The sequence below is a fragment of the Schistocerca serialis genome, chromosome 7 (assembly GCF_023864345.2).
Source record: "Schistocerca serialis cubense isolate TAMUIC-IGC-003099 chromosome 7, iqSchSeri2.2, whole genome shotgun sequence".
In the NCBI taxonomy this organism is placed as follows: domain Eukaryota; kingdom Metazoa; phylum Arthropoda; class Insecta; order Orthoptera; family Acrididae; genus Schistocerca; species Schistocerca serialis.
The window spans coordinates 11,744,645-11,759,910 of record NC_064644.1 but is presented as its reverse complement, the minus strand read 5'-3'; the positions used below and the strand labels follow the sequence as shown (position 1 = coordinate 11,759,910).

The window sequence follows — 15,266 nt, the reverse complement described above, 5'->3', positions numbered from 1 at the left end:
CATCGGCGCTGCTCGTCAGCGGCTCGTACCAGTCGATGTTGAGAGTGATGCCCACTCTGCCTGCAACGCGGACAAAACAAGGGCGTCGCACTGACAACAACTGCTTACAGGTGTCACCTCGACAAAAAAAAAGAGTAAATAAGTAATTGTAAATGCCTGACGTTGTCAATCTGGGGGGGTGGGGGGGGTGGGGGGGGGGGGGGAGGGGAAGACTATCAACAAAGTGTGATACATGAAGAGACTTCAAAAGTCACCATCGATAAAGAAAAGCATTTTATCGGGTGACTGGTTTCGATGGAGCTGTGCTGCCATCATCGGATCTGCAAGGGGATGAACAGAAGCTGATAGGGAAATATTTTGCAATAATCGTATTACAAACTGATAAAATGTCTCGTTACATAACCTATGGAACTGCAACATATCTCATGCTTTAACACATTGCCCATCAGTGTTGCAAGTCTCTAACATTCCTTATATTCTTCACACTACCATCAGGATCACCACACTTCGGCATGGCAATTATAAAAGTATTACGTACAAACACAAACAAAAAATGGTTCAGTACTATGGGACTTAACTTCTGAGGTCATCAGAACATAGAACTACTTAAACCTAACTAACCCAAGGACATCACACACATCCATGCCCGAGGCAGGATTCGAACCTGCGACCGTAGCGGTCGTGCGGTTCCAGACTGAAGCGCATAGAACCGCTCGGCCACTCCGGCCGGCGAAACACAAACATAACTATATTTCGGCGATTACAAGTATTCATGTCCACCACTAGCTGAGGAATGACAGAGGAATGTTGTAAATACATGGACCACCAGGTGGCACTGTGGCAGTTGAATGGATTCTCGTCTTGCAAATAGCACAAAACAGAGACGCTAAATTCCATTAATTCGTAATACATTATTAAGGACCTTTTTAATTACTTTATTATACAATCAAACTCGGAAAAATATAAAAAAATTATGTATAATTAATGTATGTACCTTTGATAATCTTGTAGGATAAAATATGTGTGACTTAAGCTAGAGAACAAGAATTGCGCTCGCAGTATGGTGAATGTAGACGTGAACATAAAAGGAAATTCTTCATGTGGAATGTCGGTATTTTGATGTATTCTGTTTCATGTTTATAATTTGGATATTCATAGTTATGTTTCGAATTTCTCATCCTAAATGCTACACAATCTATGTTTTCTTTCTTTTATGTTTTAAAAACAATGCTTTACACAAATTATATGCAGATCACAGTTAAAAATTAAAAACGTTATATAATTTTAACCGTGGAATTACAATGTTCGTCTACATCGCATATGTTGGCCAGTGTCTGGAGCTCGATGTCGATAAGAATGGAACAATGTTCATCACGATATATCTCATCAAATGAAATTAAAATGATGTTGATTCTTACTTAGCATTTACACAGGCCGCTACGGTTGCAGGTTCGAATCCTGCCTCGAGCATGGATGTGTTTGATGTCCTTAGGTTAGTTAGGTTTAAGTAGTTCTAAGTTCTAGGGGACTGATGACAGATGTCAAGTCCCACAGTACTCAGAGCCATTTGAACCATTTATACAGGAAATAATGTAAATCTAAGAAATACATCGAAATGTAGAACAGTTTTAATAAAAATTGTCATACTGAAAAACAAAATATATTTTCTAGTCATTACGATAAGAAATTCGAAACATAACTGTGGGCATTCAGACGTAAATTATGAACATGATACGTAGTACAACAGAACGCCGACATCTTGCCGGAAGAATTTCTCTTTTACCTCACCTCCACGTTCAGTATATTGCAAGCCTAATTCTTGTTCTCTGACGTGTGTCATACATATTTTATCCCACAAAGTTATCAATGGGGAATAGTTTAATTGTACTCGTATATAAAATATCTATATTTCCCTGATTTGGATTGTATAATAATGTAAATAAAAGTGATTCTTAATAATACACTCCTGGAAATTGAAATAAGAACACCGTGAATTCATTGTCCCAGGAAGGGGAAACTTTATTGACACATTCCTGGGGTCAGATACATCACATGATCACACTGACAGAACCACAGGCACATAGACACAGGCAACAGAGCATGCACAATGTCGGCACTAGTACAGTGTATATCCACCTTTCGCAGCAATGCAGGCTGCTATTCTCCCATGGAGACGATCGTAGAGATGCTGGATGTAGTCCTGTGGAACGGCTTGCCATGCCATTTCCACCTGGCGCCTCAGTTGGACCAGCGTTCGTGCTGGACGTGCAGACCGCGTGAGACGACGCTTCATCCAGTCCCAAAAATGCTCAATGGGGGACAGATCCGGAGATCTTGCTGGCCAGGGTAGTTGACTTACACCTTCTAGAGCACGTTGGGTGGCACGGGATACATGCGGACGTGCATTGTCCTGTTGGAACAGCAAGTTCCCTTGCCGGTCTAGGAATGGTAGAACGATGGGTTCGATGACGGTTTGGATGTACCGTGCACTATTCAGTGTCCCCTCGACGATCACCAGTGGTGTACGGCCAGTGTAGGAGATCGCTCCCCACACCATGATGCCGGGTGTTGGCCCTGTGTGCCTCGGTCGTATGCAGTCCTGATTGTGGCGCTCACCTGCACGGCGCCAAACACGCATACGACCATCATTGGCACCAAGGCAGAAGCGACTCTCATCGCTGAAGACGACACGTCTCCATTCGTCCCTCCATTCACGCCTGTCGCGACACCACTGGAGGCGGGCTGCACGATGTTGGGGCGTGAGCGGAAGACGGCCTAACGGTGTGCGGGACCGTAGCCCAGCTTCATGGAGACGGTTGCGAATGGTCCTCGCCGATACCCCAGGAGCAACAGTGTCCCTAATTTGCTGGGAAGTGGCGGTGCGGTCGCCTACGGCACTGCGTAGGATCCTACGGTCTTGGCGTGCATCCGTGCGTCGCTGCGGTCCGGTCCCAGGTCGACGGGCACGTGCACCTTCCGCCGACCACTGGCGACAACATCGATGTACTGTGGAGACCTCACGCCCCACGTGTTGAGCAATTCGGCGGTACGTCCACCCGGCCTCCCGCATGCCCACTATACGCCCTCGCTCAAAGTCCGTCAACTGCACATACGGTTCACGTCCACGCTGTCGCGGCATGCTACCAGTGTTAAAGACTGCGATGGAGCTCCGTATGCCACGGCAAACTGGCTGACACTGACGGCGGCGGTGCACAAATGCTGCGCAGCTAGCGCCATTCGACGGCCAACACCGCGGTTCCTGGTGTGTCCGCTGTGCCGTGCGTGTGATCATTGCTTGTACAGCCCTCTCGCAGTGTCCGGAGCAAGTATGGTGGGTCTGACACACCGGTGTCAATGTGTTCTTTTTTCCATTTCCAGGAGTGTATATTACCAATTATCTGCATTTAGTTAGCTATGTTTCACGCTATATACAAGACGATAATCCAGTCAACCGCCACAGTGCCAGTGGCTCGTCGTTGTCTTTACACCACTTCTCTGTCAGTTGCAAGCTTGTGATGAACATGAACACTTGTGAGTGGCGTAGTATAGCTATGTTTATATTTGTACACAATACTTTCATATTTGACACGTCAGTGTGTAGTGATCATCATTGTATTGTGAAGTGGTTAAGGAATCTGAAGCCACTTGCAGCACTGATGGAGAAAATGTTAAAGGATGAGGTATTTTGCAATTCCATGGGTTATGTAACAAGGCAGTGTATCAAGTTGTAATATGATTATTGTAACATATTTTCCTATCAGCTTTTGTTCATCCTCTTTGATTCACAGCATGCTGAGATCTTACTGACTGAAAAATTATCCTTGAAGATATAAACGTCCTTTAATATTTTATCAAGCATTCTGGCAATTTTACACAAAGAGCGGTGCTTAGAATTAGCAATCGGTCTAAGAGGGCTATTTTCTTCGTGTATCTTTAAATGGTACCTAAGCGAGGGAACTTCTGGTTCATAACAGAACAACTCAGAATGACATTTTCACTCTGCAGCGGAGTGTGCGCTAATATGAAACTTCCTGGCAGTTCCGAGTTCGAGTTTCGGCCCGGCACATAATTTTAATCTGCCAGGAAGTTTCATACCAGCGCACACTCCGCTGCAGAGTGGTAATGTCATTCTAGAAACATCCCCCAGGCTGTGGCTAAGCCATGTCTCCCCAATATCCTTTATTCCAGGAGTGCTAGTTCTGCAAGGTTCGCAGGAGAGCTTCTGTAAAGTTTGGAAGGTAGGAGACAAGATACTGGCAGAAGTAAAGCTGTGAGGACCGGCCGTGAGTCGTGCTTGGGTAGCTCAGATGGCACCGGTACGGTAGCTCAGCGTGTTCGGTCAGAGGGTTCAGCTACCCTCTGTAATAAAAAACTGAGTTAATGGATCAATAACGAACTTAAACGGATGTCTTACGACGTCCGCGCGAGCAGATGCAACGAACAAAAGTGAACAAATTGAGATTTCTAAAAAAAAAAAGAAAAAAAAAAGAAGTTGGTAGAGCACTTGCCCGCGAAAGGCAAATTCCCGAGTTCGAGTCTCGGCCCAGCACACAGTTTTAATCTGCCAGGAATTTTCAGAACAGCTCACTTTTTCTGTTTCCGTTAGTAACAAAGACGTCTGTTTTAGTAGTTTTAATAACTTTGACTGTACCTTTTTCATTGTATACCTAGAAATTGCGTTAATACAGTATTGTGTCCCAAAGATAACTTAAATGTTTTGTTGACGTACTGCTGTCCACCACCAGTGACTGTAGTACTGCACTTGTCAGCCTCAGTGTTGACTGCTTTGACTGTTGTTTTTGCACACACATTGTGTGCCCCGTTCCCCCCCATTGTCTCTTGTGTCCCTCTCTCCCGTCCCTCCCTCTCCTCCCCATTTTCTCAGAGAGCGAAGTCGCGGAGTGTAGCACGTTTCCAGAGTTGCTCACCCCCCTGCGTCGGGCGGAACCTCTGGTCGTAGAGTCGGTAGACGCGCGCATGCGCCAGCAGCACCGCCTTGGCCAGCAGGTAGTCGGCGACGCCCGGCGCCAGGGCCGTGGCCGACGAGTAGCCGTTGGAGAACATGTCCGGCTCGTTGAAGGTCAGCCACAGCTTCACCTGCAGGGCGCAAAAGTGCGTAGTGGGACAGCTGGCACGAGTCAGGTTGTAACTGTAAGATCGCAACACAAAAATATGTCCTGCAGGATTGACTGTCTTCTGAACATTTTGTACAATCAGTTACAACTCGCGAGCAAGACTTCCTTGGTGGCTGTAAACCGCTGCTCACGGTCATAAAACGTGTTTACCGACCTCCGCTACCATCTGTGAATGTGCCGTTTTTCCTCAAAAGTACTTCCTCTCTAATGTTGAGCTACATAGATTTCGTATCACAGTTCAATTTTTCGTGGCCTTTTCAGCACTTCTTCCCAAAGCTGGTATTCCAAAAAAATGTATTTTCCAATTTTTCTGCCTTAGTCTCCGTACAATTAAGCAGAAGATCCTCATTTTTTATGTTGTTGTCGTAACTTTATACATTTCACTGTTTCCTCCGACTTTTGTATCAAAAGTAATTTTTTGCAATATAATTATTTCTTCTGCACGCAAAATTTACGTGGAGTATCACTCTGCTACATAAATATATTACAGATAATTATATATTTAATGTATACCTATAAAATTATTGCATTTATTACTAGCCTTCTATAAGAGATTGTCATTCTGTTTTAATCTAAAATTAAGTTTTTTAATAGCGGCAAGACGCAATGCTTACGAGCATGTATCTTGCGCCCACTGTATTGCAATTTTTCATTATCGCTTAAGATTCCACAGTGTTAAGCGGAAGTTTATCTTCTTAGTGACTTTGCTATATCTCATATTTGCTGTTTCTCCCCATGTATTTGTGACAGTGGTCCTATGTGAATAGAACTCTAGCTTCTGGACGCTGAATGTACGTACAGTATTATTGTGTTAGCAGATGAACTGAGGATTTATACCTAATGTATACCTGCAAATTTATTGCATTATTAGTAGCCTTGTAGAAGTAATTTTCATACTTACTCTAATGTAAAATCTGTTACATCACACAAGGGAGGCATAGTTCTTACGCGCATGTATTTACCTTTTCGCTTGAGCCTGTATCTTTAAGCGGTTGACCTTTGTGGAATGGTCAATACTTATGTTATGCAGATATTTTGCATTCCTGTTATAATTTTATCCAAGCAATAGTCTTTAACAGTGAACGAATACATATGTGCATTTGTCCTGGCGTACGCTGAGCGTAATCTGGCTGCTGTCTTAAGCCATGGCATGTGATGGTTCTGTCTTTAATACCAATTTTATATATGACAAGAGGCGCTCGGCTTGAGCTAATGTAATTTACCATCATGTGATGTAACAAATGGTTCAAATGGCTCTAAGCACTACGGGACTTAACATATGAGATCATCAGTCCCTTAGAACTACTTAAACCCAACTAACCTACGGACACCACACACATCCGTGCCCGAGCACGGTTCCGGACTGAAGAGCCTAGAACCGCTCGGCCACACCGGCCAGCTGTGATATAACAAGTGAATACGCTTACCTCAGAAATATTCTTCTATTATTCATATTTCGTTATGTATGTAAAATAGTTTGTAACCGTTTTTATACATATCTAGGACCCACTACTTCCGAAGAAGATATTTTTATAAATATCGAAATCTAGGTCAGAGGCTAAATAAAACTTTGGTTTTCAATTGGTTGGCTGATTTTTTAACCTCTTGAAATTTATAAACTTTCTGAATCGCAGCCCTATTTAAGATTTTAAAAATTTGTCACCCCCTGCTCATACACAGATGAATTGTTAACTTTTACAGATAGCTCAGCGATCGAGTTATATGCTCAACCAATCGCGTACTACCTCAACGGGAGCATAAGGCAGCAGCGATCAGTGAAATTTTTATGTTTCATGCGAACACTGTACGTAAATATGGGTAAAGGCAATGACGTGGCAGATTGGCAAAATGCGACAATGGCATTTGGCCGTGCCCATGGCCGTATGGCGTGTGAAGTTGCTGGATTTGTTGGTATTTCGCGGCGAACTGTTCAACGTGTGTGCCAGGGAGTGATGTAACAGACGTGGCCACGAAACAGGACGTCACAGTTGTGGTCGGAAAAAGATCCTCACTGAAAGGGACCAGCACAAAGTCAACATTTCCTCATTTCCTACTTCTACAGTAGGAAATATCAGCTGAATAAAACTGAGTTAATGTCATTTATCTATTAACATCTATTTATTGTTCCATGATAGGTATACTTATTTATAATATACATGTAAAAGTCAAGTATGACGTAAGGGGAAAGAGGGGGACGACTTTATTTGTGTTGTAAATGCTCCCTTTCTGCAGTGCACTGAATTTTCTTATTAATTTTAGCAATGAGCTACTTGTCTAAAATATAACTGTAGACATAAATATACCGAGTGAGGTGACGCAGCGGTTAGCACACTGGAATCGTATTCGCGAGGACGAAGGTTCAAACCTGATTTAGGTTTTCGGTGATTTCCCTAAATCACTGCAGGCAAATGGCGGGGTAGTTCCTTTGAAAGGGCACTTTCTTTGAAAGGAGTTCCTATGTTATACAGCTTTTCTTAGTCTAAAAGTGTCCATCTTCAAGCCAGCAATATTCTTGTTACACATAACTCTATGGGGATTTTCAGCTGAAAAAGTCGTCACATGATATTTTGAAATAGTGAGACCCGTTTTCATGAGTCTGGGAACGACTTTACCATACGAATCATCACTCAGGCAGGTTATTTTTAGAATGTGGACCACAAGGAACTTTAGTCTATAGCAGAAGTCAACTTCATTTGAACTATACAGAACTTGTTATCGTTTCTTGAGGACTCTTTTACGAGTTCGTCATACACTGTATAGTGTCTTTCCTCCTTTTTCAGACACGTGTTCTTATGCAAACAGATTTCCTTTTCGCCGTAAACAATGCATTGATCCACTCGGAACCATAATCGTCAAAAAATGGAAATTTATAAATTACGGACTGGTTGCCCTTCTGCAGTCCGTGATCCATATATTGTCCAAACGTAAGTCAAAAAACCAATAAATGCCTGCGTTGTGGTTTTAGCAATGTTGAGTGATCAGTGTTCTAGCTGACTGAAGTAAACCGCAGCACTGAAAATATATCAAACTGATCAAAAATAAATTTGTGAAAGTCCCAGTTAACAAGGGCTTTAAAAAGTTTTAAAAAGAGAAAAAAAATCCGGCTAGGAAGAGTTATGGATAGTTGATTAAAAAAAGCCGTTGGTGACCAAGCACAATACATTGCACGTGTAACATCTGTGAAGATGAAAATAAATTACTAGATCCGTAACACTGTCCGAAAGAGACGGCAGATTCATGATTCAATTACGCGTTACTCTCCTGCGTATCCCCCCCCCCCCCCCCCCCCCCCCACCTCTGTATTCTGTCGCTGGAGATGGAAGCCATGTATCAAGTAACACTGCTTTGTCCAGAGGGTTGCCAGACAGCTTCACCCCTCATCGGTGGTTGCAAGAAGCTCCATCTTGGACCAGTGGTTTGTTACACCAGACGCAGTGTCTTTTCCGGCCATTTTCAGCCACTTATCGCCCCAACGACGTATAAGAATGTCCTGCAAATGCGGCACCATCGCACGTTTCGATAACAACACACTGAAGGGAAAAAAGTCATGGGACACCACGTAATATTGTGTCGGACCTCCTTTTGCCCGGCGTGGTGCACAAACAAGTCGTTGGAAGTCCCCTGCGGAAACACTGGGCCATGCTGCCTCTATAGCCGTCCATAGTTGCGAAAGTGTTGCCGGCACAGGACTTCGTCCACTAACTGATCTCTTGACTATGTCCCACAAATGTTCGCTGTGTTTCACATCGGGTGATGTGGGTGGCCGAATCATTCGCTCGAAATGTCCAGAACATTCCTCAAACCATTCCTGATCAACTATGGCCTAATGACATGGCACATTGTCACCCATAAAAATTCCATCGTTGTTTGGAAGCACAAACTTACCCATTTCCAGTCAATGATCAGTTCAGCAGGAGCAGAGGACCCAGTATATTCCATGTAAACACAACCAAAAGCATCATGCTGTCACCACTAGCTTGCTCAGTGGCCTGTTGATAACTTGGATCCATCGCTTCGTGGCGTCTGCACCACACTCAAACCTTACCTTCAGCTCTTACCAATAGAAATCGGGACTGGTCTGACCAGGGCGCGGTTTTACACTCGTGTAGTGTCCAACCGCTATGGCCACGAACCCAGTAGATGCGCTGCATCGGTGTCGTGAAAAGGCATTTGCATCGGTCGTCTGTTGCCACAGCCCATTAAGGCCAAATTTCGCCGCACTGTGCTAACATACGAGGTGTGGCTAGAAAAAAACCGGACTAGTACTGGTGAAACAATAAAACGAATGCAATAAGGCTGAAAGTCGCGTGGCCTGTCACGTGACTCTCGCTCCGCCTACTGCTCGAGTTTCATCTGCCTCCTGCACTCAGTCTGCCCGTGGCGTCTGTTTTCGGTAGTTGACGTTTTGTCTGTGCGTCGGAAAATGTTGAATGTACAGAAAGAACAGCGTGTTGTAGTGGGACGAAATTAAGCGTCACCCATCCACCAATGTCAGCCCAGTTTGCAGGTGACTATAAGTTTAATTTAGTTTTGTTTATGTATTTTTCTTAATATTTGTAATAGCTGTGAATTATCTAAAAGTTTTGTATTTTTTTTATGTGTTTCATGTACGGAGAGGGCGGCGCAACGAACGGAGACAGCATCTTCGTTGCCGCGACCAGAGAGGAAATTGCTGGCCGCTATACGTCGCGGGTCGACAGCCAAGGATTCTGGAACCGAGTTGTTTCGTCGTGCTTCTAAAAATTAAAAATGAATTTTTGTACTCTTTTTGTACAACAGTGACGTCATATAGAGCTTAATCTTATTAAAAGTCAGTCCTATTTTGCCAACGGTCAAGTTCACATCTGTATGTGTAGGAAGCTAATAAAATAGTGTATGCTACTAAAGTTGAAACACGTGTTCTGAGGACTTATTTATGAAGAATTATGTGAACGGATTAATAATATATTTGACAAGATTATTGATTCTGACAGCGTTCATCGAAACTTTGAATCTCAAAAGTTTATTTAATGTGTGATTCTGATATCGATTAGATCAAGATAACGTGTGTCAATATAATTTCTGAGGAGAAACAAACGAAATTTAAATCGAAAAAGTTTATTAAAGCCAATTGGCCCAAGTGATGTAATTCTTTGCATACGACTCAACTGATGTTTTACAGTTTCGTTCAAGAACCATTCTATGACAATTTAAAAAGCATATAAATCATTTTTGGAGTGGGTTGTAACTGACGTAGGTGACGAAGTCTGCACATGGTCATATATCAAACGAAAATCGGTTATAAAAAACTTACGTCGTTACACTACAGTGTTAACATCAAATTTTGTTTCAAACTAGTAAAATCTGCAAGTGAAACGTTTGTAATGTTACAACAAGTGTACGGCGATGATTGTTTATCGCGAACACAAGTGTTTGAGTGGTTTAAACGATTTAAAGATGGCCGCGAAGACACCAGTGATGACACTCGCACTGGCAGACCATTGTCAGGAAAAACTGATGCAAACATTGAAAAAATCGGTAAACTTGTTCGACAAGATCGCCGTTTAACAATCAGAGCAGTGTTGAGTTAACAGGAGTTGACAAGGAAAGTGTTAGGCAGATTCTTCATGAAAGTTTCAACATGAAGAAAGTGTGTTCAAAAATGGTTCCAAAGTGTCTCACAATTGAACAGAAGGAACTCCGAAGAATGATTTGTTCTGACATCCTGGAAAACATTGAAAGTGATCCCACCTTCTTACAAAATGTTATTACTTGCGATGAATCGTGGTTTTTTACTTACGATCCCGAAACTAAACGCCAATCGATGCATTGGAAAACTCCTGGTTCTCCACGACAAAAATAAAAGCACGAATGTCAAAATCGAAATTCAAGGCAATGATGATTGTTTTTTTTGACATCAAAGGGATTGTGCACATTGATTGGGTACCAGAGGGACAAACAGTGAATCAGCATTACTACATTAGCGTCCTGGCTACCCTACGTGAGCGAGTACAGAGAAAACGGAACGATTTGTGGAGAAAAAAGTCATGGATCCTTCACCAAGACAATGCCCCAGCTCACAGTGCGTTGTCAGTGAAGACGTTTTTGGCAAAACACAACATTCCCATCTTAGATCATCCACCCTACTCACCTGATTTGGCCCCCTGTGACTTTTTTCTTTTCCCTAAAGTCAAGTCAGCTTTGAAAGGAACTAGATTTGAGACTGTTGAAGCAGTAAAAGAAAAAGCGACGGAAGTAATGTATGGACTTACCGAAAATGATCTGCAGCATTGCTATGAACAGTGGAAAATTCGTATGGAGCGGTGTAGAGACCGAGGAGGAGAGTGCATTGAAGGAGATAACATGAAATTGTAAATAATTGTAAATAAATGTTTTTTCCAGCATCAGTCCGGTTTTTTTCTAGCCGCACCTCGTATACGTTCGTCCCACATTGATTTGTGCAGTTATGTCAGGCAGTGTTGCTTATCTATTGGCACGGCACTGATAACTGTAAGCAAACACCGCTGCTGTCGCTCGTTAAGTGGAAGCCGTCGGCCACTGTGTTGTCCGCGTGGTGAGAGGTGATGTCTGAAGTTTGATATTCTCAGCACACTCCTGTGGATATCGCAGTACTGAATTCCCTGGCGATTTCAGAAATGGAATGTGCCATGTGTCTAGCTCCCAATAGCATTGCGCCTTCAAAGCCTGGTAATTACCGTGGCGCGGGCATAATCACGTGGGAAACCTTTTCACATGAATGACCTGAATACAAATGACAGCTTCACCAATGGGCTGCTCTTTTATACCTTGTGCACGCGACACTACCGCCATCTGTGCATGTGTATACAGAAATCCCATAATCTCTGTCCCCTCAATGTACGAGGGTGGCCCCAAAAGTGAGGTCACCTATTTTTTTATAAGTACATAGACCTGTTTATTTCTGCAATGGTTCACATCTGTTTACAGCTTGAACATTTACCTATTTTTCGACATAATCACCATTTCTGTCGGTGCATTTTTGTAAACGCTGTGGCAGTTTTTGTATGCCCATGTCATTCCAGCTCGCCGACATGCTGTTCAGAAAGTTATGAACCTCTTGTTTCACCTCGTCGTCGCAGCTGAATCGCTTTCCGGCCAAATGTTCTTTTCGCCTAGAGAACAGGTGATAGTCACTGGGCGCCAAGTCAGGACTATAGGGTGGGTGGGTGATTATGTTCCACTGAAACTGTTGCAGGAGAGCGACGGTTTGCCGAGCGATGTGTGTGCGAGTGTTGCCATGGAGGATGTGTACGCCCTTGCTCAACATTCCACTTCTCTGGTTCTGAATTGCCCGTTTGAGTTTTTTCAGAGTCTCACAGTACCTGTCAGCGTTAATTGTGGTCGCAGCGGGCGTAAAGTCGACCAACAATACCCCCTTCCGATCTCAAAAAACGGTTGTCATGACTTTACCGGCAGACTGTGTTTGAATTTCCTCGGCTTTGGAGAAGAATGATGCCTCCACTGGCGTGATTGTTGCTTGGTCTCAGGTGTAAAGTGGTATGCCCAGGTTTCGCCATCCGTGACAATTGAGTCCGGAAAGCTGTCCTGTTCGGCTGCAAGGCGGTGAGGAAATGCGCGGGAAGCATCAACTCGTTGCCGCATGTGGTCCTCAGTCAGCATGCGTGGCACCCATCTTGCGCACACCTTCCGGTAGTTCAATGTTTCCGTTAAAATTCTGTAAGCGGTGGTTCGGGAAACCTCAGTTACAAACGTGCAGAGATCATCCAGGGTGATCCGCCGATCTTCACGCATGCTTTGCTCAGCCTTCAACACCGTCTCCTCAGAAATTGACGGTCTCCCCCTCTTTTGTCCGTCGTTAATTTCGGTCCGACCAGCTGCAAACTCTCTACACCACTTACAAACATTTTTTTCCATGCACGACTCACCATACACTTCAGTCAATTGGCGATCGATTTCAATCGGCGCAGTGCCCTTTGCGTTCAAAAACCGAATAACTGCGCGCCATTCGCACTTGGCGGTCCAACGAGAGCTCCATTCTCAACGGCTGCCAAGCCAAGACTGAGGGCCTCAGCGCAGTGTGCGCATGTTTACACGCAGCGAGTGAAGTACTCTTCATAACAGTGTGACCAACTGCCACACAAACAGAGTTCTGTACTTATAAAAAAAAATACGAGATCTTACTTTCGGGATTACCCTCGTATGTCCGGAAACCAACATCTGATGAGAATGAGATACGGAGCAATCTGTTCTCTCGTTCATATCCGTATGTCAGATAGAGGCAGACATTACAGGCAAAGGTGCATGTGGTTACTACCCATCCTTGGCCTCATTCGGATTGTGTTACGCCCACTGGTCTCACGCTCATGTAACGCCTGCACATTGACCATAGTTTACAGCTTAAATCAACGGAAACCGAAAGATTCAGGGCCCGTTAAAGGTGGGGCGGGGCGGCATGCTATCCTGACCTCCTCGACCAACCCGTCGCCCAGCACACGTTACGCTGAGGTACTGTCTCACGAACCGTAGAAAGTAAGTGATCCATAAGCCACAGTCCTTGGCTGTCTGCAATGATAGCGTCCTCTAATAGCGCTGGTAATTCATCGATCTATGAGTTTGTCGCTGGCAATTCCCGCCCATACGTTGATATCGAAGCTGTCTTGATGCCTCAAATGATCGTGATGTCCTGCTAATTACAACCATTTCCAGCCACGCGCGATGAACTGCAACAGTAAGGTGGCCAACACCGATGAGTACTACGTGACTCGTCAAAAGTAAATTGCCCCGTATCTGATCACTTTGTAGAAGCCCAGGACTCTGAACATAGGTTGGGGCAGAGGAAGCCGTTGGACACGGAAACAGGGACGCTTCAGTCCGGTCGTCACCCTATCGAGTAGTCTGTTACATCAGACCTCACACTCGGCCCACACCACCTCGCTTCACAGCGCCCCTTGAAAATCAACAAGATTCGCTGCTGCACCCCATATGTCTTAGAATACGAAAATTAGATTTGTAACTTTAAATGTCCTTCGATTTTAAGTTTGGAGGGTTTCAAAAATGGTTCAAATGGCTCTGAGCACTGTGGGACTCAACTGCTGAGGTCATTAGTCCCCTAGAACTTAGAACTAGTTAAACCTAACTAACCTAAGGACATCACAAACATCCATGCCCGAGGCAGGATTCGAACCTGCGACCGTAGCGGTCTTGTGGTTCCAGACTGCAGCGCTTCTAACCGCTCGGCCACTTCGGCCGGCCTGGAGGGTTTAAAACACATACGAGGGTTGGAACTTTAATAACGGTAACTATTTATTTACAGCTCGTACAAAATAGAGACGTGTATCAAAGTTTTACTGACCTTCAAAGTAGTCAACACCATTGTGTATAACACGTTACCAGCGATGTGGAAGTTGTAGTATACTCTTATCAGTGCCAGTTGTGTTGACAGTCCGAGCGGAGCGAGCTACTGACCGACGAAGTTTTAGCAGTTCAGAAGCGAATGCTGTGAACTGTTTCCTTCAGTTTAGAAATCGAGCTGAACTTACGAGGGCTTAAGTCAAGGGAGTGCAGTAGGTGGTATAGCACTTAGCTGCTCCATCAGTCAAGCAAATCAGTAACAGCTTGCACTGTACGTGCTTGAGCATTGTCCTGCAAAATGATGGTCAGGTCCTGCAGAAAGTGTCATCACTTCTGTCTCTAAGCTGGTCATAGGTTATGTTCCAAAAATGAACAGCATAGAGACAGAAGTGATGACACTTTGTGCAGGATCTGACTATCATTTTGCAGGTCAATGCTCAAGCACGTACAGTGCAAGCTTTACTGATTTGTTTGACTGATGGGGCTGCTAAGCGCTATACCACCACTGCTAACTGCTGTACCACCACTGCACTCCCCTCTTAAGTTCAATTCGATTTCTAAACTGAAGGAAACACTTCACGGCATTCGCTTCAGAACTGCTACAGATTTGTCGGGCAGTAGACCGCGCTGCTCGAACTGTCAACACAACTGGCACTGCTAAAAATATTCTACGACTTCCACATTCCTGGCAATGTGTTATACACAATGCTGGTGACTACTTTGAAGGTCAGTACACCTTTGAAACACGTATCTATTTTGTACGATCTGTAAATAAATACACTCATGCTCATAAATTTAGGT

At 44.1% G+C, this 15,266-nt stretch overlaps 1 protein-coding gene across 1 annotated transcript in view; it reads right to left on the bottom strand.

Moving 5' to 3' along the window:
* The window catches only part of LOC126412572 (myrosinase 1-like), a 199,498-nt gene that overhangs the window by 19,362 nt on the left and 164,870 nt on the right, over positions 1-15,266 (bottom strand). Inside the window, exon 16 of the mRNA XM_050082217.1 lies at positions 13,921-13,928. Coding sequence (XP_049938174.1) covers positions 13,921-13,928 — 8 coding nt within the window. The remainder of the gene's footprint in view (positions 1-13,920; positions 13,929-15,266) is intronic.